Here is a 24512-nt window from a genome sequence, read left to right as displayed (position 1 = left end):
TCGTTTTACCTACATCAGTAAATGAATATACCTATCGTGTATATAGATCGATTCTACAACAGCGGACAGTAAATATCGTTGATGAGCTTCGTCCAGTCTTTGAGGGGGAACTACCCTTCGATTTGTCGATGACAAGATTTCTCTGATTCACAGTTCAATATTTACTTTCATTTTTTTTTGATTGATTATCCTTTTGATAAATTTTGTTCTATATTTTATATATTGCAAGAAAAAACTTATTGATATTATTAATTTTTTTGTTTGGATAATCATTGTGTTATTTTTTTGGTTACAGATTTCTTTGTGCGACGATTACAGTCTACCAGTGGATTTTGTCAATAAACGTCGTCCAGTTAGTGCTGCAGCAGCTACATCGACAGTTCAATGGGCCTTACCAAGTCCTACAATAGACAAAGTAAGATTACAACCTATAAATTTTCTGAAACTTTTACTATTTCAAGTTAAGGATTTTTTCTGTATGTACAAAAATAATTTTTTGTGTATTATTTATTGTGCATTAATTTCAATTTCTTTATATATTCCTTTCCCCACTTTTTTTCGCACCCACAGCAATCTGCTTAACTTCAGAAGTGTTCTTTCTACTTTTACGACTTTTCCATTAGCCACCCCACGTGACTGACCCTCTTATCCGCAAGTGAGTATTTCAAAAAGAGGATTGAATAGCAGTAGCTTTAAAAAGAGAGAGAGAAACTCACGAAAATAATATATATTTTCAACAACTAAACTATATATTCATCTTTCATTTCACCGAGCCATTCGTTGAACATCGTTTCCGGTAAAATTGCAAAAAAAGAAGTCTTCGTTTTGGGTGCAAAGGCATTGATATTTTTCAGTTATACGTTGAGAATCAGATGAGGGGAGAAATATAATTACAGGGGTGACAAAATATCCCTGGGGTATATATATTGTGAAGCGAGAATCGTGAGTTGAAGGCACATGCAGGGTGAAGCTAGTGACTTCCGGCGTTACTTATAATTGCTCCAGCACTCAGTTCTGATGGTGGAATTGCCTCCAGCATTGCGCTAAATGTTTCTACTAAAATTCCACATTAATTTTATTTCAATATGTAGAGAAATAGTAAAAAAAAAAAATTTATTATTTTCATTAAAAGTACAATAACAATTTAATAATTTTCAATCGAAAATCAAATAAAAGGGGAGGATGGGATGAGAGTGAATTTTGCCGGCAAAAAAGAAATACAAAAGCAGATTATATTTTTTTTTCAGCAGTATCCTCGAAGGGATGCTCTTTGCGCTATATAAGAAACAAAACAGCGGTTGACAATCGCGAGAGAAGAAGCTTATAAAAGGGAAGTAGAGGTGACACCTGGAAACAAAGGACAAAAGTTTCCATCTCCCTCTATATATATATATATATCCGAGCACTTGACTCAAGAGGGTGAATCGTTATGAGTCTCTTTCCTTTTTCCTAAGTCCTACTTAATACTTTGGCGCTTTATTTTATGCGTAAGGAGACGCAAGACGTAGATCACATTTTTCATCTCAACAAAGAGTTTAAATGCGCGAACTTGAGAATAGTGGGGAAATAACTTTAAACTGTTTTTTTTGTCCGTTTATTGTTGAGAATAATAGATTGGATGAATGTTAAAATCCTTCCTTCCTTTCTGAGTTACAAATAACTTATATTTTTCATTTGATTTTTGGATTAAACTTTTTCATTCATATAGAATTAATGTGATTTGATATTTTATATCGATGTTAAATACCTTTATGAATGTATTAAATAAATTTACATTGTTGATGTAATTTGCAATTCATGATCATCATCAAAGTAAAGAATTTACTTAATTGATGACATTTAAGCTGCAACAAATTAATTATTATAAACTATAACCAATAATCATTACTTGAGTATAATCATGAAATGTTTGCTTGGCAAATGAATGGAATTCAATAATGTCGATAAATACAATCAAGACATTGACTGTTGGTTAATAATTGTAGCCAAATTATAATTTAGTAGCTAGTTAAGCGGCTTGAATTTCTCGATAAATCAATGGGATTACTCTGAAGTTACCCTCGTTTTACAGTCAAAAAAGGGGAACAATAACTTAAATTATCATCGCCGTTTATGAGACTTATTTTACTGTTGGTTTGAATTTAGAACAAAAAAAAAACGAAACATATTTTCGCTTTCTATAATTGTTATAGGCTGATTGTAAATAATAATAATAATAATAGTATTATTGCAGTCACTGATCATTATTGAATGTTAGTGTCTGAAATTCAGATTTCCCCATTTGTGGTTCTGTGATCGAATTAGGGACACTCGAATTAGTAAGCTTGATAACAGGAACCGTTCTGGTAATTTCCGTATAAACATCTCGGATTTATGAGCTATACGTAGAAAGAGGGGAGATGCCAATGTCGCCCTGAAGGCAAACCCCAAAGGCAAAACTTACAACTTTGGCAGGAGAATTCCAATTTCTTTCAATTTAAAGCTACTTGTCTTTCATCCTTACCTTCGTCTTCGATTTTTACTTTTTAGCCTCAATACTTTCATTGAAACAATAACATCACATTATTATTTGAAATATTCTATTGAATTAAATTCTGAATTTAATCAATTTTCTTCTTGTATTCTAGAGGAATTTCTTAATTTTGTTTTATCCACTCATTAATTTGTTTCATTTAGAGACATTTTAAGACATCCTCAAAAGAAAGATGTACGCAAATTTATCAGTTGTCCTCTGTCGCACCATTAGGACAAGTAGCTAAGATTAGAAGGGAAATTGCCCATCCTTGAAATGACTCTGAATGCGTAAGAGAATAAAGCTCTGGCAATAACCACCCTCGAATGGCATTCCCATAGGAATGAGACTTGGAATATACTCATGAAAGCGAGATCTAATTCCTCCAGCTAATATATAATACAAACAAATTCTTTCTTTAACATTTTCAATAAGACTAATAAATTTTCAAATTATTTCAATTAATTTTACAATTACTAATCCTTTTTTTTATTATGTTTATTTGCAGACAGAAGTTGAGGTTGTTGAACAATACAGTGATCCTAGAGACAGTAAAACCAAAACTTACATCGATCCAGGCGCCGAATCACCTCTACCAACGATTTACAGTAAAGTGAATCGTAACTATTGTCGACCCTACACAGGTGAGAGTATACTTTGTTTTTATTTACCATTTCTTTTAAGAGAATTTTTACAATCAGTTAAAATTTAGTACTTGAATTACATAAATCTGTAACAATCCAAAAAATGGAATGAAATTACCTTTAAGATACTTGTGTTTAAGAATTGAGTGAAGAAAACGACACTTCTATTAGATTGCTCTACAATTCTGCTTTTATTGATTCTCCTAATTACCGACAGACCATAATGCACACGTGATCTGCACAGTGATTCCAACTGAACTTTAAATCCTCATTGTTTCCTTTTTGTTAAAATAACTAATTTTCTTTTTACTTCTATTTTCTAAAATAATAACACAATTTTAATATACCTCGTTTCCAGTTATTTCTCAAAGAATTCAATAAAATGCTAATATAAGAAAAGCAACATCGATTTAACTTATCGTTGAAAAAAAAAATCTAACAGCGAAAATGTTTTTTCGTCACGAAATTTGTCGATTGACCCAAGTTTTTTTTTCGTTCGTAAATATTATGTGAAATCTAAATAGGATACGCCTAATCTCTGTTTGTATGCAAATGGAACTGGTAACTTCGATCCCAAGTAAACACCTTTAGAATTTGCATCCTTACTGATATTCATGGGCTTTTAATTCGCGGGAGAAACTCGAGATGTTTGCATGCGTGCGGTTAAGCCTTTCGATAAGGGTCTAAATAAACGTCAAATTTCTACATTATCAGCATATTACCTTAATCTACAATGATATTATTGCATTTAGGACACGAAAATTGTAATCTATTTTAATAATTAAATATTGATTAAGCTAACAATGAATTTAAAAAAATTAGAATTAACAAAAGAAGAAAAAAAGAGACTTTTGGCGGATTTTAAGTTTAGATTGAAATATGAGAATTAAAAAGAAAAAAAGGAGAATTATAGTGGTTCGAACAGTAATAGGGAAAGTGACAATGATACGTCTAGACATTTTCTCTCCATCCACTTCCGCTGGCTCTTAGGGGTTCCCGTGGTTGCATATACGCTTCGTTTGTTCCAACTTTTCGAGCCTATGGTGTGCTTCTGACGTTACTTGGCAGTGACACCTAACAAATCCCCTTTCCATTCGTCGCAGATATTTAATTAAATTCCCATACCAAAGTGTGTCCATAGCCAACATTAAATTTATTTTTCACCATCAAATTGTTTCCATTCTTTTTCGATTACTTCAGAACTTTTCAAACTATCCATTTGTTTGAATACTAAAAAGTACTTTGAAAAGTTCAAACATGTTTGGAATAAGACAAAATACACTATTTCTTTAGTTCAGATCTGAATAAGAAAAGAGAAAGCAATTTTGTTGCAAACTACGCGGGTAGGAGTCACAAAATATTTTTCGAATGAATAATTCATCACATGTTTCTACAAGCGTATGTCAACAAGAAGGGATCTGAGCTTGAGGAAATTTTGTAAGCAACGTTTGATGTCAAGTTTCCAGATCCTAAACTTTCTCCCACTGATGATGGACAGATGGACATTGAACGCAACCTGGAATCGACAAACGATAAAGCGCTAAATGCTCGGGGACGTGGAATGAGAAACAAGTTGCCTATACTGCCGATAATTGAAATAGGGGTAGCTCAACTGGTTCCGAACCACTGGGAGGAAATCATTTTCAAAGCCTGCGATCAATTGGACCATTTCAAACAGGGCATTTCTATTTTACTATTTCCTGTGAAATTACCTATAGACAAAAAATAATTTTCTTTACTGCGGAGCAAATAGCTGTTAAAATTATATATCTTAGAGTATCAGGAAACTAAAGAAATACTCAAAATTTACAAAAACAATCCCTTGTTCTAGAAGTACATCATTGTTGAGAGTTTATGACAGAATGATTTGGCCGGCGACAGTTTTAGAATTTGCGATATGATGTAGATAAGGGGTAAGCGCTTGGAAAGTTCGTTTGAATTGCCTTAAGAAGATGAATAGTTAATAGACCCTTCTACCCTTTTCTCTCCACACCTAGTATTCTCATTTCCCTTTCGTTGTCTCTTCATCTCATCATGTTTCGGTTGCTTCTGCACTTCTCCAGTAAACTAGATCATTTACCAACTGTCAACGACACGTTTCTCTATATATGGAATGGATTTTCTTAGGATCTCTTAATCTCGCAGTTTCTCGCGTCGTCACCCCGATCATAAATGAGAAATTTCCACAAGTCTGATTCAGTTTTCCCTTATAGCGAAGAAAATTTCTCCTTCGCGTGATTAATTTTCCCCGCGTCGCATTTCTCATATATGCCCCGAAGGTAAATATTTTTTTTTTTTTATCAAATTTTAGGGAAAATTTTAATTATCTATTTCATGTGTATAAAGATCTGTCGACCGTTGATAATGGGAATGACAATAGTCTTTCTGACCATATTGCCCCTAGTGTTGATGCGCACCAGTGGATGAACGAATTAATCGTCATCTTGTTTCTCATACCGTGAAATCGTTTGCTTTTGAATATTATTCGCCACGTTATCTTCTTTTTTAATTATTTTTTTTTTCAAATACCACCCCTTGGGTCCTTTTGATATTTTTTGCTCTAAAAAAAAAGAATTATTATTTTATGTCCTTTTAAAAAAAAAAATTGATATATTACATGTCGTTTTTGTTATTTCTACGCAGTAATACATACTAGGATATGATCGATACTCATTTATATTCCTGAAATGTGACACGATAAAATTAGAGAAGCGTGTATAGAAACTTTTTCGTATAGCTCTCACGAATAAACATTGTTAGTAAAATGAAAACGAAATCGAGTTCAATGACTGTTGTCACGCATAGTCGATATAAAGGCCAAGTTTATACGATGTTATAAAAATTTCACTACAATTTATTTACTTAATGTGTCAATTGTATATTTCGATAATAATTATTCTTAATGAGAATTTAATTACATTTTTGACAATTGATTTTAATTTTGAAATTTTTTATATATCCTTTGTTTTTTATTTTTAGCTATAATGTTATAATTCGAAATAAAAAGAAAATCAATACTGTCGAAGGGATAAATGTCTTTGTTCTTGGCAGAGGTTTAGTGGACATAGGAAAGTTATATAATTTACTATACAGGGACTTGAGGAATTTGAGCCTAGCTTATGTAGGTACATCCTTGATCGCCTAAATTGGAACCCTTTCACCGCAGGCGATCGTGCCCTGTGTGGTCATTGATGTAGATTTCAATCGAGTAATGCCTACCGATAGGGAAGCGAATAATCTGGCCGTGGTCTATGTGCCCCTGGCAATGGCAACCCTCTCACACATTGATATACATCAAACTAATATTGATTTCATTTGCCACCAAAAATCAATCACATTCTTGGCTCGATATTATAAAAATGTTTAATTTTACGTATAGGTCAATTAAGGCACTAAATGACGATAAAGAATATTTATAATTAGAATTTTGTATCTTCCACTTGTGAGAAATACGATTTTTATCTTATATCTTCCAACAGAATTGAGTAAATTTTACCGAATAAAATGAAATTTTTTTTATCTACACCTAGGTCAATTTTTACATACTTGATAATATCAACAAAAATTTCTTTTGAAATTTTTAATAGTATTTCAATTTCATGAGACAAATTTTTACATGTGATGCGTGTAGGGAAGTTGAGGAGCTTAACTATATATAAAACGGGATCTAATTTTCGATTAGAACGTGTCTCGCCTCTCAAGTTTCCTCATTTACTTTCAGCTTATCCTACTTAAAATCTTATTAGGAGTGTTAGAAGTTCCTCTACTCCTTGCATGAAGAATTTCACGGAGATAGTTTTCGGGAATAATAGAAATTTTATACTAATGAAATTTACTTAAAATCAATGCTATTTTATATTTCTGATTTTCTTCACAAAAGGCGTAAATTAGATGGCAAAATTTTAAATACTTTTAATGAATTATAAAATTATGAATATTTCGTTTTGTCGCAGTAATAATGAAATAAACATCAAAGTGTTGAAGTGAATTGTGTAAGGTAATCGTTGCAACACTGCATCCAAGTGGAATAAGCCAGGTTGCAAAAAAATAGAGAAGAAAAAAGACAGAAAAGACGAACTTTGGAATAAAATTACTGGAGTAAGTAATTTGAGAACAGAGCTAGTAATTGCCACTTAAAGCTTTCAAAGGCGTCGCCCTCTTGCGTCTTTTTAATTTAGCACTTGGCATCAACCAACTTGAAATCCTGCCATGCACATTTTCTTTTCCGTCGCGACTCGCAATCAAAGAAGATCAGAGAGACGCGATTCTCAAAGATTCACCCTGTTTTGTAATCAGTCGCTGTTTCAATCAACTTTCGTTATTCGTTGTACCTGGTCACCCTTCATGCGTGTACTTCTTTTTCAGTTTCCTTCAGAAGAAGACGCCTTCTTTCTTCTCTTAGGGCTATTATTACGCTTGAAATAAAGTTTTTTCAACTTTGTCCTTTTCACAAAAAAGATCTCTAATTTTCGTTAATTTAAAAAAAAAATCATGATTGAACTCTTTGGAAGATTTTATGTTATGAATCAAGATTGGCTTTCATCCTTTTTTTCCCAGTAGACATTTACAAAAAAAAAAAGGAAAAAAATGAACGATGGTGGTTTTAGGGATAACCGGAAATTCTTTTCTATACTTGGATACAATTCACATCTTTTAGTCAACCCTCGGTTATATTAGAAGGACAATATCTAATAAAAAAGAGAATCGAAATGCCTGAAGCTTTTCTAGTTTCGTCTCCCTTTTGCACAATCAAAAGAAAACGAAATCCAGATATATTTTGTCAAAAAAAAAAAAAAATATCAGACAATTTGCGGAAATTTTTTTAACAATAAATTCGAAATCTATAATGTTTTGCTTATGTAGATATTAAAAATTTATTTGAAATGCGATTTTCTTGGCAATCTGCTATTGCGCTTGAACGATCGTTTTGTGTATCGAGAGAAGTTATTCTATATATATATGCGATTTGTTATCTCAATGGAGACAAGTCAAGCGTATGCCTTCGAATTGCAAATATCTTTTGGTGGAAATTTGCGTGTCTGAATCAAGTAGACAGTAGTTGATGTAAACATGACGAAACGAGCAGTGGTGGATCATATATAGTGATTGCCAGTTCCAGGGATGTCGCTCACCGTCCCTAATAGATTCATTAGGGGGCAACGTTCTACCCTCGCATTGCAACATAGCCCTCAGCTGCACTCTACCAATCGCTATCATTCCAGATACCTCGGAAATCTGATTATCGTCTCCGTAATCAATATCCCTCAAATTTTCAAAAATTTAATTTATCCCTTCACATCTCCCGATGAGCTCTTCTACCTAAAATACTTTTTAGTAATTAACTGTCAATTATTTGATGTAAATTAGAAAATTCTCTTTTTTTTTTGGTTCATCTCAAATCATTTTACCGGAAACTTTCTTTACTCGCTATCTACAATGGGTTTCCTGTCAAATCCACGATCGTATAGTTTATGGAGGTTACCCACCCTCATAAAGGAGGAGTCAGAATCTAAAAGCCTTTAGCAGGCTAAATGTACCCATTATCTTCAATCTTCTCTTTGTTCACTTGCATTGAATTTTTTTTTTCCTATTTTTATCTTTCTAAATGTACAAATTATATGATTCTATTAAACTTTTTTCAAATTGAAATATAATCATTATTCATATAATATTTTTTATCAAAAGAATTCCGTTTATTGAATTATATTGAAAATTATATGAAAACTGACCCAAGGATTGATCAATATTAGGGGATTTTATAAAGCGATTTTTAAGACTCTAGTTTATAGTCTTTCTACCCAAATGCTCTTGCTATTCAAGCAGAGGGAAACGGTCTTGAAGACTATTATGGAAATTTTACTACATTTTGATCCTGTTATTTTACCGTTTCCGATGTGCTGTCACCTCAGATTTTTGAAGAGATTCCTTTGTTGAATAAAAAAATTCCAAATTTTAAAAATCAAAATAATATTAGATATAATTATTTTTCGAGTGTAACTTTAACCGTTATCTTTTTCATTTTTTTCAGACCCATCAGCTTCGGGTTCGTCTTGCGAAGATGAGGAATTAGGATTGTCAAGCAACAGAAGGCGAAAAAATCTTAAAAATTCCACGACATTAAACAAACTAACAAATCAAGAAAAAGACAAATACCCAACAAATAACAGTAGTGTTGTTGATTGTGTTGCCTTGGTTCATCTTCCGGATCAATCACCAACAGAATCAACACAACCAATTCGTCATCCCTCGCCCTATTACTACGGAGATCTTTTCAAAGTTCCGGAACAATTTTCACGTACTCAGCCAAATAGATATCGAAAGAGTGTGAGCCTCGATGTACCCGAGGAGCATTCAACGGTTCCAGGAATTCACAAGAGAAACTCAGTAGCTGGGGATAGCACCCCCTTGATTCCTCAACAAACTCAGGATTTAATCAGTCCAACATCTACAAGCGAGCATGTTCTACCATCGAGAAACGAAGCCAATAGCGTCGTCACCGAATGGGATCAGTCCCTTATGCCACCCAATAGACTTTTGAATCATGATCTATCAACTAATGTATGCACTTGCATTGCTTCGCCCGAAGAGGATGAGCTAGAAACGCCAAAGCCGCAAATACAGCGGCAAAAAAGCCGAAAATTTCGTCGAGCAAGAAAAATTGATCCACAACCAATTCTCATTGAGGACGATAACGATCAGGAAGGTGAAGACGAGGACGAGGAAGAAGAAGAAGAGGAGGGTGAGGAGGGTGAGGAAGAAATGGCAAGACAACGTCAACTCTATGAGACTGCATTCGACTGCAAAATCAGCAGATCGGATGATGATCTCGATGATCTTGATCGGGTGACAAATCATCCTGTTCTACATTCGCAAATGCGAACAAGTAATACAGTGCCGCTATCTAGAGCAAGTTCACTAACAGAATCGTCCAAACAGCCGCAGTGTGTACAAGTTCCTCATTCCGGTTCTCAAGCAAATAAGGACCATCGTCGAAAAGTAGTGATCCTCCGCCCAAAGCCAATTCCGAGTCGTCTGAATCATCAGCAATCAGACAATATCTCAAATTTGTCCCAGGACATTGAATCCCTCCAAATAAATTCAAGTGACGAGAAGACTGGATCCCCGAGATTACCGACTCGTGGCTACACACCATCACCGCCGTCCACGGCGCCTTTGCCTGCTAAATTCCATGGGAACAGAGATAATCTCTTACTAAACATACGTAGTGCACCCAATTTGCCTTCTCAGCCCGACCATCCGAGATTAAAAGACATGAAATTGCCGATAAAATCGCTAAGAGCAAAGGACTCACCCCAAAGCAGCGAAGGCAGTATTCTCGAAATTAAAGGACGGCCAAAGAGTTTTGTTTCCGAATCAACTGAATCGCGTCGTTTCGGCAAAGATCTGATATTAGAATTTAAAGGCAGGCCTAGGGAAGAAAGACAACGTCCACGAAGTTTAATCCGCGAGAGTAAACCCATAATGGAATTTAAAGGAAGGCCCCACGAATCGGAAACTGATGCACCCAAACCAAGAAGCGAACAAGGTTTACTCGAATTTAAATTACGTAACAATAGACGAAGACCCGGTTATTCGAGTACTGAAAGCATGGCAACCAGCAGCAGTGGCGGAAGTATGGAATCACTACGTAGCAGTACTAGCGAAGGGAACAGATCAACAAGCAGTTCTGAAAGTCGTCACAGCACAAGTCTCAGTTCCCACAGTTCTGACAGTGGCACTACAAATTGCTTCCACCATCATCATCACCATCATCAACAACCAAATCTTTCCGGCTTTCTTACACATCATGCAAATAAATTACACATCCTCTCTCCCATCTCAGATAAATCATCACAAGAACCAGCCTCCGAAACATCGGACAACAATAAAAACAATAATTCCCAAAAAGCATCGCCCGAAGAAATAATAACTGAAATTGTTACAAATACAAACGCGACAACACCAACCGATACATCATTCAAAAAACGAAGAACGCCACAAAATAAAAATCTTATTAATTTAGCGCTTCAATCATCATCGTCGGGTGATGCAGAAATACAAGGATCGGATAGTGGAATTTCGATAGAGTCACGAACAGGTATTAAGTGTAAGCCTTTTGGCTTTCACGTACCAAAACCTCAATTGGATAACATCAATTTGGTAGATAACGAAGCTGAATTATCGGATTTGCCATTTGACATGCCAAAGCTCCGTCGTAGGAGATTACTTATGCAGCAGGATGCCACAACTTCAGGGAGTGCAACTAGTGTTGATTTAAGAGATTTGCCATTCGATATGCCTAAACTTAGGAGAAGATTGCGATGTACACAAAGCAATGAATCTAGTGCATCGCAAGCGTCGTCCAGTCTTTCTGTTCGTGACTTGGAACCGCCATCTGCATTTGGTATGTTTAATATTTAATTATTCTCCTCATCAAAATTTTCATTTTCTAGCTAAATGAAAGGCATTTAAAACAAAATTAAACATAGCAAAAGTCTGCATAATTACCAAAATCACAATTCTTAATTGCAGCAGAAATGATTCGATTAAAATTAAATTCTATTGAAGCAAGAATTCAAAAACTTTGCAAATTCAATGCAACTTGATTTTAATCAAAAAATTCTTTGAAACCTAATGCCTAATACAAAGTATAAAATTTATATAACAGTTTTCCTATTTCGCTTCGGGGGATTTAGAATTTTCGAGGAGCTATTTCATATACCCATGTCTTCGCTCGATGTTAAATTTCACTTTATGTATGATTTTATAACTTCCCGTAAGTAATTTCATACAACGGAAATATCTTTGAAGATTTTAACTGGCAGTATTTTATACTATCTATAAAATAAAAATAGAAATAGTTTTATGGAATTCTTGACAAGTTTTTGTAAAACGATTACTTTATTCACGTTGTATATTGTCAAAGGATTCAATTTTTTTATATATTTTTTTTTCTAAAAGATAGAAGCAGTATCTAAACATAGTGTTTTGTAATTAAAAATTGGCTAAATACAGTCTTGAACCAGACGTATTATAAAAAAAAACTAAACTAAATCTTGAGGTCATTTGGTGTTACTCATCAAGATCCAAGAAACTCGGCAATTTAATGTTGCGTTATAAACCTCTCCCAGACAGCGTCTAACAGCGTTAAGCTACACTTAATGTCGACTCCACCTTGGCTTAAGGGCTCAAAGTTAGAAGCTGACGCTTCCGGGCTCTTCTTGCAATTTCTCTAAGTTCAAATCAACATTGAGTGAGGAATTCGTCTCCTTCTCCTGTACAAGCATCTCCCATTTATTCTTTACATAAACCTCTAGGATCTAATTCTAAGATTCAATTTCATCCAAAGAACACATTTCGTATAAGAAGAAATTAATTAATAAAATGTATAACCGAAAGAAATTAATCAATTTATAAGGCAAAAGTGAAATCTAATATAGAGGATGACAGGTGAGAGAATTCTATATGGATTTATAAGCTTATTTAGAAAAAGTCTATTCGTCAACTATTGTGATTACATTTTTTTAACAGAAGGTTTCATACACACGATCGATTGTCCTCTTTCCCTTAGAAAAGAAAGAGAAATTTTATTATACCAACGTTTCGATCATCGTATGTAAGCTACCTTGACCGATCGTTCGGTTACAAAAAAAAGGAATTCGTAAATTGAAATTCTATTTTTCGATTCCTTCTTCTTTTTCGACAAAATTAATTAATTGTGATGATGATGATGATATAATCAAAATTTGTGTCACTATCAAGTTATGATCACCCTTGTGGAAATTCATAGTTGCAATCTCAGCTACGCAATTTATCTCGTTCGGACCATTTAATGGCATACTTGATCCACCGCAGGTCGTTATGGCTAAGGTTCGCAGAAAAAAAAAATCTGCGCCCATCCGCATGACTGAATAACCATAAAAATGAAGAATATCTCATTCACACATCTTTTAAGGCAAGGCAAAAAATAATTCCTCTTAACTTCTTTTTTATAAGAAAAACTTTTTGATACGGATAAATCCGTGTTAGGCAAAAGTTATTTCTTTATCTCTCTAAAATATATATAGTCTTGAAAACTTTTCCAAATAAAGTTCCTTCTGATTGTTGCTTTAGTTTCTCATTTGCCTCTTGCTGTTACTCGAAACAAAATTGCTGTTTTATTTGCTTGAAAATGTGTCGCACATATATACATTTATTTCCTGGCTCAACTGCACCAGACCATCGTTATCATTTGGGACATGTCCAAAGTGCCTTGACACAAGTGACTTCGCTCTAATTCACTATACTGGCATTCGTATTCCTGGATTGCGTCTGAACAACAGTAACAAAAAGCATTCATATAACTATTGGAAGTTTATGAACTCCATTAAAGAATTTTTAATTATCCCAACCCGTCCGGTTGAGATAAAACTCATTGTATGTACTTTTCAACCTACTGACATTAATGGAATTTAAAATCACTTTTGATTTGAATTTATTTTTTACATTCTCGTATCATAAATGAATTTTTAATTGAACCAATATATATTTATTTCTTAGAAATAGAACTAATTAAACTAAATTATTGTAGAATAATACTTTCCCCAATGATATTTGGTGACAGGATATAAATGAAGTATTTCGTCGAGTATGACGTTTCCCCTACTGATTCATCCCTCCCTAATATGCGAATAGTTACCAAACGTTTGGCACCGGTTGGGAAATGAGTCTCTGTAGTTCATATTTCATGAGAATGCATCAAGAATTCTAGGCATGTTCAATATTCTTGTTACATTGTAGAGGGAGGCGTATAACGCCATTACACCATGTAACATCTGCAAGAATTTAACGTTCATCCCCATGTGCGTGTCTAATTTTTTTATATAGAACATTTTCAACAACCATTTGACTCTATTAATTATAATATTTTTGAGTCTAACTTTTCTAATCTCAAAAGATTGAATTTCTAAAAGTTCGGATTACCAAAAGACCGAATCGTTCAAAATTCGAAATTCTCAAATTAATTTAAATAAAAGTGTCAAAAAAAGGACACTAAAAAAAAAATCAACACTCTTCTTACATTCATTAATTGAATTTGTACGAGGTCTAAATCAAGATTTATTTATAAAACTCCTGCGTATCGTAAATTCTTCGCGAATCTCTTTTTGTTTTGTTCAAGAATTTTCGTGACCGCAATAAATACAAATCAGTCGTGATAAAGATCTCCAAACAAGGGTAAAACCCATGTTTTCGTCTTGGACAGGAAGTGTCCTGACAGTAGGCGATAAGTCTTGTGTTCGCGGGAAAATTAAAAGTTCCTTCTTTTTCACACTTGAACGTCACATCAAATGTATATCTTCTCCTTTTTCTACATTAACAGGGAAATTTCCCTTGAGACACTCGTTGTCAATTCGATTTATGTAAAAAGATAACTCACAGTTTCTTTTTTTTTTTTAATTTTTAAAATCAGTCTTCGGCTATGATTTCAAAATCTTTGACTAGTATAGGCTTCTATTTTAATATCTAATCTATAGTTTTTCTTTCTGATAGATTTAAAATAAAATACTAGAATAAATTTCGAAGACAATGTAAATTAATGAGGAAATAATATTATGAAATTTTAAAAAGTTCTTGATGGACGAAGTGAGAGGTTTTACGAAATTGAAGACATGGATTGTGAGGCGAAGGCTGAGAATTAAATTTAATAAAACAGACATAGGCAATCTGGAAAAGTAGTAGAGACCCGCGTTTCTTTAATAATTCAGAATAATCTGGAAAAGAGAGGTATTTCGGATTGATGGTGAGGACGATGGGCGAGTCAGTAAGGGAAAAAATGTTGGCAGACTTGTTTTTCTCCTCTCTTTTTTTTTTGTTTGTTTTCGTTTTGAATTCTTTTTGTTGCACAATTGCCCTATTCTGATCTTAACTCTATCCTACACATGTCAGATGAATTCTTCTCAACCTTCATCATTGGTACCCGCAAAAACCAGAGAGTTTGGAAAGAAAGTTTATAAATCTTTTGGTTCTTAATCTTAAAAAAAGAACATCGACAGCTTGTCGTTAACTTGGCTAAAAGGATGTTATTGATTTATTCTCTACAAAAAAGGACCCGAAGATGAGAATCCTAAGAAAATTTTATTTTTAAATATTGAATTTGATTTTAAATTTTGCAAAAATTGTAGAAATTTTAAGTTTCTACTTTTTTCTGAAGTAAAGCTGATTTATTTTAAGTTGAGGCAAACTTTATAATATCAAAAGCTTTTATTTCTCTAGAGGTTGCGCTTTTCTTAGGGTCTCATTAAAAGTTCCTTCATTGGATCCCGATGTTTCTTTTTCAAGATGGTAATTTTGTTTTTTTGATGAATAATTTTCATTGATTTCCAATTAAACATAATTTATGTGTATGAAAACAAATATTTAATCAAAATAAAAAGTGAAATGCGCATTTTTTGGGAATTATGTTTTAGATCAATAACGTTTTGTAATCCTGTATAGCAACTTTTATGATCCAATAACTTTGTCTTGCATGAAACTGAAACTGGCACCCAGTTATCAACTTCAAGTTAATTTTTGAAAAAATTTATGTTGGTACTAACATATAAACAAATGAATGAAACATATAAAACAGTTTGACAATTCTTACGCAAATTACGAAAATCCTTAGGTTATAATTTAAAAACAAAAGAATGAAATTCAATCACATTCAAACCACGTCATCAAACACTGAATGGAAATATATGATTGATAAAAATAATAAAAATAAAAATTAAATTATTAATATTCATAATAAAAACAATAAAAATAGAAGAACAAGTAATATTTAATCTAGATTTAAGTTTTAGTCAAGGCGAAAGTTATAAATTTTTTTAGAATTTTTTTTGCCATTTTCCGGAAAAAAACTTTTTTTGAAGGGGCTTATGTCCGCGTACCGTCTTCTAATGTTTTTTTCGTACTTTCTAGGAGTAAGGGGAAGCTAAAAAAAAATAATTCATATTTTATTTTTCGTCAAGGCGAAAGTTATGAATTTTTTTCGAATTTTTTTTGCAATTTTCCGGAAAAAAACATTTTTTGAAGGGGTTGATGTCCGCGTACCGTCTTCTTATATTTTTTTCGTACTTTATAGGAGTAAGGGGAAGCTAAAAAAAAATAATTCATATTTTATTTTTCGTCAAGGAGAAAGTTATGAATTTTTTTCGAATTTTTTTTGCAATTTTCCGGAAAAAAACATTTTTTGAAGTGGTTGATGTCCGCGTACCGTCTTCTAATGTTTTTTTCGCACTTTGTAGGAGTAAGTGGAAGCTAAAAAAAATTATTTTATGTTTTAGATTTCGTCAAGGCGAAAGTTATGAATTTTTTTCGAATTTTTTTTGCAATTTTCCGGAAAAAAACATTTTTTGAAGTGGTTGATGTCCGCGTACCGTCTTCTAATGTTTTTTTCGTACTTTCTAGGAGTAAGTGGAAGCTAAAAAAAATTATTTTATGTTTAAGATTTCGTCAAGGCGAAAGTTATGAATTTTTTTCGAATTTTTTTTGCAATTTTCCGGAAAAAAACATTTTTTGAAGGGGTTGATGTCCGCGTACCGTCTTCTTATATTTTTTTCGTACTTTATAGGAGTAAGGGGAAGCTAAAAAAAAATAATTCATATTTTATTTTTCGTCAAGGAGAAAGTTATGAATTTTTTTCGAATTTTTTTTGCAATTTTCCGGAAAAAAACATTTTTTGAAGGGGTTGATGTCCGCGTACCGTCTTCTAATGTTTTTTTCGTACTTCGTAGGAGTAAGTGGAAGCTAAAAAAAATTATTTTATGTTTTAGATTTCGTCAAGGCAAAAGTTATGAATTTTTTTCGAATTTTTTTTGCAATTTTCGGGAAAAAAACTTTTTTTGAAGGGGCTTATGTCCGCGTACCGTCTTCTAATGTTTTTTCGTACTTTCTTGGAGTAAGGGGAAGCTAAAAAAAAATAATTCATATTTTATTTTTCGTCAAGGCGAAAGTTATGAATTTTTTTCGAATTTTTTTTGCAATTTTCCGGAAAAAAACATTTTTTGAAGGGGTTGATGTCCGCGTACCGTCTTCTAATGTTTTTTTCGTACTTCGTAGGAGTAAGTGGAAGCTAAAAAAAATTATTTTATGTTTTAGATTTCGTCAAGGCGAAAGTTATGAATTTTTTTCGAATTTTTTTTGCAATTTTCCGGAAAAAAACATTTTTTGAAGGGGTTGATGTCCGCGTACCGTCTTCTTATATTTTTTTCGTACTTTATAGGAGTAAGTGGAAGCTAAAAAAAATTATTTTATGTTCAAGATTTCGTCAAGGCGAAAGTTATAAATTTTTTTAGAATTTTTTTTGCCATTTTCCGGAAAAAAAACTTTTTTTGAAGGGGCTTATGTCCGCGTACCGTCTTCTAATGTTTTTTTTCGTACTTTCTAGGAGTAAGGGGAAGCTAAAAAAAAATAATTCATATTTTATTTTTCGTCAAGGCGAAAGTTATGAATTTTTTTCGAATTTTTTTTGCAATTTTCCGGAAAAAAACATTTTTTGAAGGGGTTGATGTCCGCGTACCGTCTTCTTTTATTTTTTTCGTACTTTATAGGAGTAAGTGGAAGCTAAAAAAAATTATTTTATGTTCAAGATTTCGTCAAGGCGAAAGTTATGAATTTTTTTAGAATTTTTTTTGCCATTTTCCGGAAAAAAACTTTTTTTGAAGGGGCTTATGTCCGCGTACCGTCTTCTAATGTATTTTTCGTACTTTCTAGGAGTAAGGGGAAGCTAAAAAAAATTATTTTATGTTCAAGATTTCGTCAAGGCGAAAGTTATAAATTTTTTTCGCATTTTTTTTGCCATTTTCCGGAAAAAAACTTTTTTTGAAGGGGCTTATGTCCGCGTAACGTCTTCTAATGTTTTTCTCGTACTTTGTAGGAGTAAGTGGAAGCTAAAAAAAATTATTTTATGTTTAAGATTTCGTCAAGGCAAAAGTTATAAATTTTTTTCGAATTTTTTTTGCAATTTTCGGGAAAAAAACTTTTTTTGAAAGGGCTTATGTCCGCGTACCGTCTTCTAATGTTTTTTTCGTACTTTCTTGGAGTAAGGGGAAGCTAAAAAAAAATAATTCATATTTTATTTTTCGTCAAGGCGAAAGTTATGAATTTTTTTCGAATTTTTTTTGCAATTTTCCGGAAAAAAACATTTTTTGAAGTGGTTGATGTCCGCGTACCGTCTTCTAATGTTTTTTTCGTACTTTGTAGGAGTAAGTGGAAGCTAAAAAAAATTATTTTATGTTCAAGATTTCGTCAAGGCGAAAGTTATGAATTTTTTTAGAATTTTTTTTGCCATTTTCCGGAAAAAAACTTTTTTTGAAGGGGCTTATGTCCGCGTACCGTCTTCTAATGTTTTTTTCGTACTTTCTAGGAGTAAGGGGAAGCTAAAAAAAATTATTTTATGTTCAAGATTTCGTCAAGGCGAAAGTTATAAATTTTTTTCGAATTTTTTTTGCAATTTTCGGGAAAAAAACTTTTTTTGAAGGGGCTTATGTCCGCGTACCGTCTTCTAATGTTTTTTTCGTACTTTCTTGGAGTAAGGGGAAGCTAAAAAAAAATAATTCATATTTTATTTTTCGTCAAGGCGAAAGTTATGAATTTTTTTCGAATTTTTTTTGCAATTTTCCGGAAAAAAACATTTTTTGAAGGGGTTGATGTCCGCGTACCGTCTTCTTATATTTTTTTCGTACTTTATAGGAGTAAGTGGAAGCTAAAAAAAATTATTTTATGTTCAAGATTTCGTCAAGGCGAAAGTTATAAATTTTTTTAGAATTTTTTTTCCATTTTCCGGAAAAAAACTTTTTTTGAAGGGGCTTATGTCCGCGTACCGTCTTCTAATGTTTTTTTCGTACTTTCTAGGAGTAAGGGGAAGCTAAAAAAAAATAATTCATATTTTATTTTTCGTCAAGGCGAAAGTTATGAATTTTTTTCGAATTTTTTTTGCAATTTTCCGGAAAAAAACATTTTTTGAAGGGGTTGATGTCCGCGTACCGTCTTCTTTTATTTTTTTCGTACTTTATAGGAGTAAGTGGAAGCTAAAAAAAATTATTTTATGTTCAAGATTTCGTCAAGGCGAAAGTTATGAATTTTTTTAGAATTTTTTTTGCCATTTTCCGGAAAAAAACTTTTTTTGAAGGGGCTTATGTCCGCGTACCGTCTTCTAATGTATTTTTCGTACTTTCTAGGAGTAAGGGGAAGCTAAAAAAAATTATTTTATGTTCAAGATTTCGTCAAGGCGAAAGTTATAAATTTTTTTAGAATTTTTTTTGCCATTTTCCGGAAAAAAACTTTTTTTGAAGGGGCTTATGTCCGCGTAACGTCTTCTAATGTTTTTCTCGTACTTTGTAGGAGTAAGTGGAAGCTAAAAAAAATTATTTTATGTTTAAGATTTCGTCAAGGCAAAAGTTATGAATTTTTTTCGAATTTTTTTTGCAATTTTCCGGAAAAAAACATTTTTTGAAGTGGTTGATGTCCGCGTACCGTCTTCTAATGTTTTTTTCGTACTTTGTAGGAGTAAGTGGAAGCTAAAAAAAATTATTTTATGTTCAAGATTTCGTCAAGGCGAAAGTTATGAATTTTTTTAGAATTTTTTTTGCCATTTTCCGGAAAAAAACTTTTTTTGAAGGGGCTTATGTCCGCGTACCGTCTTCTAATGTTTTTTTCGTACTTTCTAGGAGTAAGGGGAAGCTAAAAAAAATTATTTTATGTTCAAGATTTCGTCAAGGCGAAAGTTATAAATTTTTTTCGAATTTTTTTTGCAATTTTCGGGAAAAAAACTTTTTTTGAAGGGGCTTATGTCCGCGTACCGTCTTCTAATGTTTTTTTCGTACTTTCTTGGAGTAAGGGGAAGCTAAAAAAAAATAATTCATATTTTATTTTTCGTCAAGGCGAAAGTTATGAATTTTTTTCGAATTTTTTTTGCAATTTTCCGGAAAAAAACATTTTTTGAAGGGGTTGATGTCCGCGTACCGTCTTCTTATATTTTTTTCGTACTTTATAGGAGTAAGTGGAAGCTAAAAAAAATTATTTTATGTTCAAGATTTCGTCAAGGCGAAAGTTATAAATTTATTTAGAATTTTTTTTGCCATTTTCCGGAAAAAAACTTTTTTTGAAGGGGCTTATGTCCGCGTACCGTCTTCTAATGTTTTTTTTTCGCCATTGACATGAAAAAGTGTCTTTTTTGTGCCTGTTTTGGGCAGATAAAGTAGCACTTTTTAAGGCAGTTTGGGCCAACTGCCTAAAAAAGACTTTTTTAGGCAGCAAACTGCCGTATAAAGTCTTTTTTAGGCAGTAAACTGCCCTATAAAGTCTTTTTTAGGCAGTTGTTAATTTTTGCATAATTTTTTTTTTTGCTTTTATTTTATTTATCAATTTTTATTATTTTTTTTCTTTAAAATTGTTTCACTTTTTCATAACAATGGCGAAAAAAATAGCGTATGTGGCTCGCACGTAGTAATTTTTAGGTTCGGATGATTTCAATACTCGCTGTCTGTGCGACTTCGGTTCGACTCGGCTCGCTTTCGGCTCGACTCGACTCGCCTTCGGCTCGTCTTCATCTCACCTACAGCTCGCCTTCGTCTCACCTACGTCGCACTAACGACAGCTCGTACTGAAAATTACATCCTCACCTAAAAAGTACTACTTTACGTGCTTGCCACATAATATACTATTTCGTACTTTCTAGGAGTAAGGGGAAGCTAAAAAAAATAATTCATATTTTATTTTTCGTCAAGGCGAAAGTTATGAATTTTTTTCGAATTTTTTTTGCAATTTTCCGGAAAAAAACATTTTTTGAAGTGGTTGATGTCCGCGTACCGTCTTCTAATGTTTTTTTCGTACTTTGTAGGAGTAAGTGGAAGCTAAAAAAAATTATTTTATGTTTTAGATTTCGTCAAGGCGAAAGTTATGAATTTTTTTCGAATTTTTTTTGCAATTTTCCGGAAAAAAACATTTTTTGAAGGGGTTGATGTCCGCGTACCGTCTTCTAATGTTTTTTTCGTACTTTGTAGGAGTAAGTGGAAGCTAAAAAAAATTATTTTATGTTTTAGATTTCGTCAAGGCGAAAGTTATGAATTTTTTTCGAATTTTTTTTGCAATTTTCCGGAAAAAAACATTTTTTGAAGGGGTTGATGTCCGCGTACCGTCTTCTAATGTTTTTTTCGTACTTTGTAGGAATAAGTGGAAGCTAAAAAAAATTATTTTATGTTTTAGATTTCGTCAAGGCGAAAGTTATGAATTTTTTTCGAATTTTTTTTGCAATTTTCCGGAAAAAAACATTTTTTGAAGGGGTTGATGTCCGCGTACCGTCTTCTAATGTTTTTTTCGCACTTTGTAGGAATAAGTGGAAGCTAAAAAAAATTATTTTATGTTTTAGATTTCGTCAAGGCGAAAGTTATGAATTTTTTTCGAATTTTTTTTGCAATTTTCCGGAAAAAAACTTTTTTTGAAGGGGCTTATGTCCGCGTACCGTCTTCTAATGTATTTTTCGTACTTTCTAGGAGTAAGGGGAAGCTAAAAAAAATTATTTTATGTTCAAGATTTCGTCAAGGCGAAAGTTATGAATTTTTTTCGAATTTTTTTTGCAATTTTCCGGAAAAAAACATTTTTTGAAGGGGTTGATGTCCGCGTACCGTCTTCTAATGTTTTTTTCGTACTTTGTAGGAATAAGTGGAAGCTAAAAAAAATTATTTTATGTTTTAGATTTCGTCAAGGCGAAAGTTATGAATTTTTTTCGAATTTTTTTTGCAATTTTCCGGAAAAAAACATTTTTTGAAGGGGTTGATGTCCGCGTACCGTCTTCTAATGTTTTTTTCGTACTTCGTAGGAGTAAGTGGAAGCTAAAAAAAATTATTTTATGTTCAAGATTTCGTCAAGGCGAAAGTTATGAATTTTTTTAGAATTTTTTTTGCCATTTTCCGGAAAAAAACATTTTTTGAAGTGGTTGATGTCCGCGTACCGTCTTCTAATGTTTTTTTCGTACTTTGTAGGAGTAAGTGGAAGCTAAAAAAAATTATTTTATGTTCAAGATTTCGTCAAGGCGAAAGTTATGAATTTTTTTAGAATTTTTTTTGCCATTTTCCGGAAAAAAACTTTTTTTGAAGGGGTTGATGTCCGCGTACCGTCTTCTAATGTTTTTTTCGTACTTTGTAGGAGTAAGTGGAAGCTAAAAAAAATTATTTTATGTTTTAGATTTCGTCAAGGCGAAAGTTATGAATTTTTTTCGAATTTTTTTTGCAATTTTCCGGAAAAAAACATTTTTTGAAGGGGTTGATGTCCGCGTACCGTCTTCTTATATTTTTTTCGTACTTTATAGGAGTAAGGGGAAGCTAAAAAAAAATAATTCATATTTTATTTTTCGTCAAGGCGAAAGTTATGAATTTTTTTCGAATTTTTTTTGCAATTTTCCGGAAAAAAACATTTTTTGAAGGGGTTGATGTCCGCGTACCGTCTTCTAATGTTTTTTTCGTACTTTGTAGGAGTAAGTGGAAGCTAAAAAAAATTATTTTATGTTTTAGATTTCGTCAAGGCGAAAGTTATGAATTTTTTTCGAATTTTTTTTGCAATTTTCCGGAAAAAAACATTTTTTGAAGTGGTTGATGTCCGCGTACCGTCTTCTAATGTTTTTTTCGTACTTTGTAGAAGTAAGTGGAAGCTAAAAAAAATTATTTTATGTTTTAGATTTCGTCAAGGCGAAAGTTATGAATTTTTTTCGAATTTTTTTTGCAATTTTCCGGAAAAAAACATTTTTTGAAGGGGTTGATGTCCGCGTACCGTCTTCTAATGTTTTTTTTGTACTTTGTAGGAGTAAGTGGAAGCTAAAAAAAATTATTTTATGTTTTAGATTTCGTCAAGGCGAAAGTTATGAATTTTTTTCGAATTTTTTTTGCAATTTTCCGGAAAAAAACATTTTTTGAAGGGGTTGATGTCCGCGTACCGTCTTCTAATGTTTTTTTCGTACTTTGTAGGAATAAGTGGAAGCTAAAAAAAATTATTTTATGTTTTAGATTTCGTCAAGGCGAAAGTTATGAATTTTTTTCGAATTTTTTTTGCAATTTTCCGGAAAAAAACATTTTTTGAAGGGGTTGATGTCCGCGTACCGTCTTCTAATGTTTTTTTCGCACTTTGTAGGAGTAAGTGGAAGCTAAAAAAAATTATTTTATGTTTTAGATTTCGTCAAGGCGAAAGTTATGAATTTTTTTCGAATTTTTTTTGCAATTTTCCGGAAAAAAACATTTTTTGAAGGGGTTGATGTCCGCGTACCGTCTTCTTATATTTTTTTCGTACTTTATAGGAGTAAGGGGAAGCTAAAAAAAAATAATTCATATTTTATTTTTCGTCAAGGAGAAAGTTATGAATTTTTTTCGAATTTTTTTTGCAATTTTCCGGAAAAAAACATTTTTTGAAGGGGTTGATGTCCGCGTACCGTCTTCTAATGTTTTTTTCGTACTTCGTAGGAGTAAGTGGAAGCTAAAAAAAATTATTTTATGTTTTAGATTTCGTCAAGGCAAAAGTTATGAATTTTTTTCGAATTTTTTTTGCAATTTTCCGGAAAAAAACATTTTTTGAAGGGGTTGATGTCCGCGTACCGTCTTCTAATGTTTTTTTCGTACTTTGTAGGAGTAAGTGGAAGCTAAAAAAAATTATTTTATGTTTTAGATTTCGTCAAGGCGAAAGTTATGAATTTTTTTCGAATTTTTTTTGCAATTTTCCGGAAAAAAACATTTTTTGAAGTGGTTGATGTCCGCGTACCGTCTTCTAATGTTTTTTTCGTACTTTGTAGGAATAAGTGGAAGCTAAAAAAAATTATTTTATGTTTTAGATTTCGTCAAGGCGAAAGTTATGAATTTTTTTCGAATTTTTTTTGCAATTTTCCGGAAAAAAACATTTTTTGAAGTGGTTGATGTCCGCGTACCGTCTTCTAATGTTTTTTTCGTACTTTGTAGGAATAAGTGGAAGCTAAAAAAAATTATTTTATGTTTTAGATTTCGTCAAGGCGAAAGTTATGAATTTTTTTCGAATTTTTTTTGCAATTTTCGGGAAAAAAACATTTTTTGAGTTGTCGTATTTTTTATATTTTTGAAATTCTCAATTTTAGTTTATTTTGTATGACAGAAGATTATTTTTGTTTTTTTATTATTATTATAATTATTATTATTATTATTATTATTTTTATTAATCATATATTTCTGTTCAGTGTTTGATGACGTGGTTTGAATGTTTTTGATTTTAATTCTTTTGTTTTCAAATTATAACCTAAGGATTTGCGTAACTTGCGCAAGTACTGTCAAACTGTTTGATATGTTTCATTCATTTGTTTAAAAGTTCTTACCAACATAAATTTT

General features: G+C 32.4%; 1 protein-coding gene across 2 annotated transcripts in view; it reads left to right on the top strand.

Moving 5' to 3' along the window:
• LOC127278465 (uncharacterized) overlaps positions 1–24512 on the top strand; it is a 92615-nt gene that overhangs the window by 64510 nt on the left and 3593 nt on the right. For both annotated transcript variants that reach the window (XM_051300199.1, XM_051300200.1), the window contains 3 exons: positions 296–415; positions 3021–3156; positions 9185–11560. In XM_051300199.1, the coding sequence (XP_051156156.1) occupies positions 296–415; positions 3021–3156; positions 9185–11560 (2632 nt within the window). The remainder of the gene's footprint in view (positions 1–295; positions 416–3020; positions 3157–9184; positions 11561–24512) is intronic.

Source organism: Leptopilina boulardi, unplaced genomic scaffold, assembly GCF_019393585.1.
Source record: "Leptopilina boulardi isolate dan_hultmark-lab unplaced genomic scaffold, ZJU_Lbou_2.1 LbouV2_202, whole genome shotgun sequence".
Lineage (NCBI taxonomy): Eukaryota > Metazoa > Arthropoda > Insecta > Hymenoptera > Figitidae > Leptopilina > Leptopilina boulardi.
This window is presented reverse-complemented; position numbering and strand designations above follow the sequence as displayed.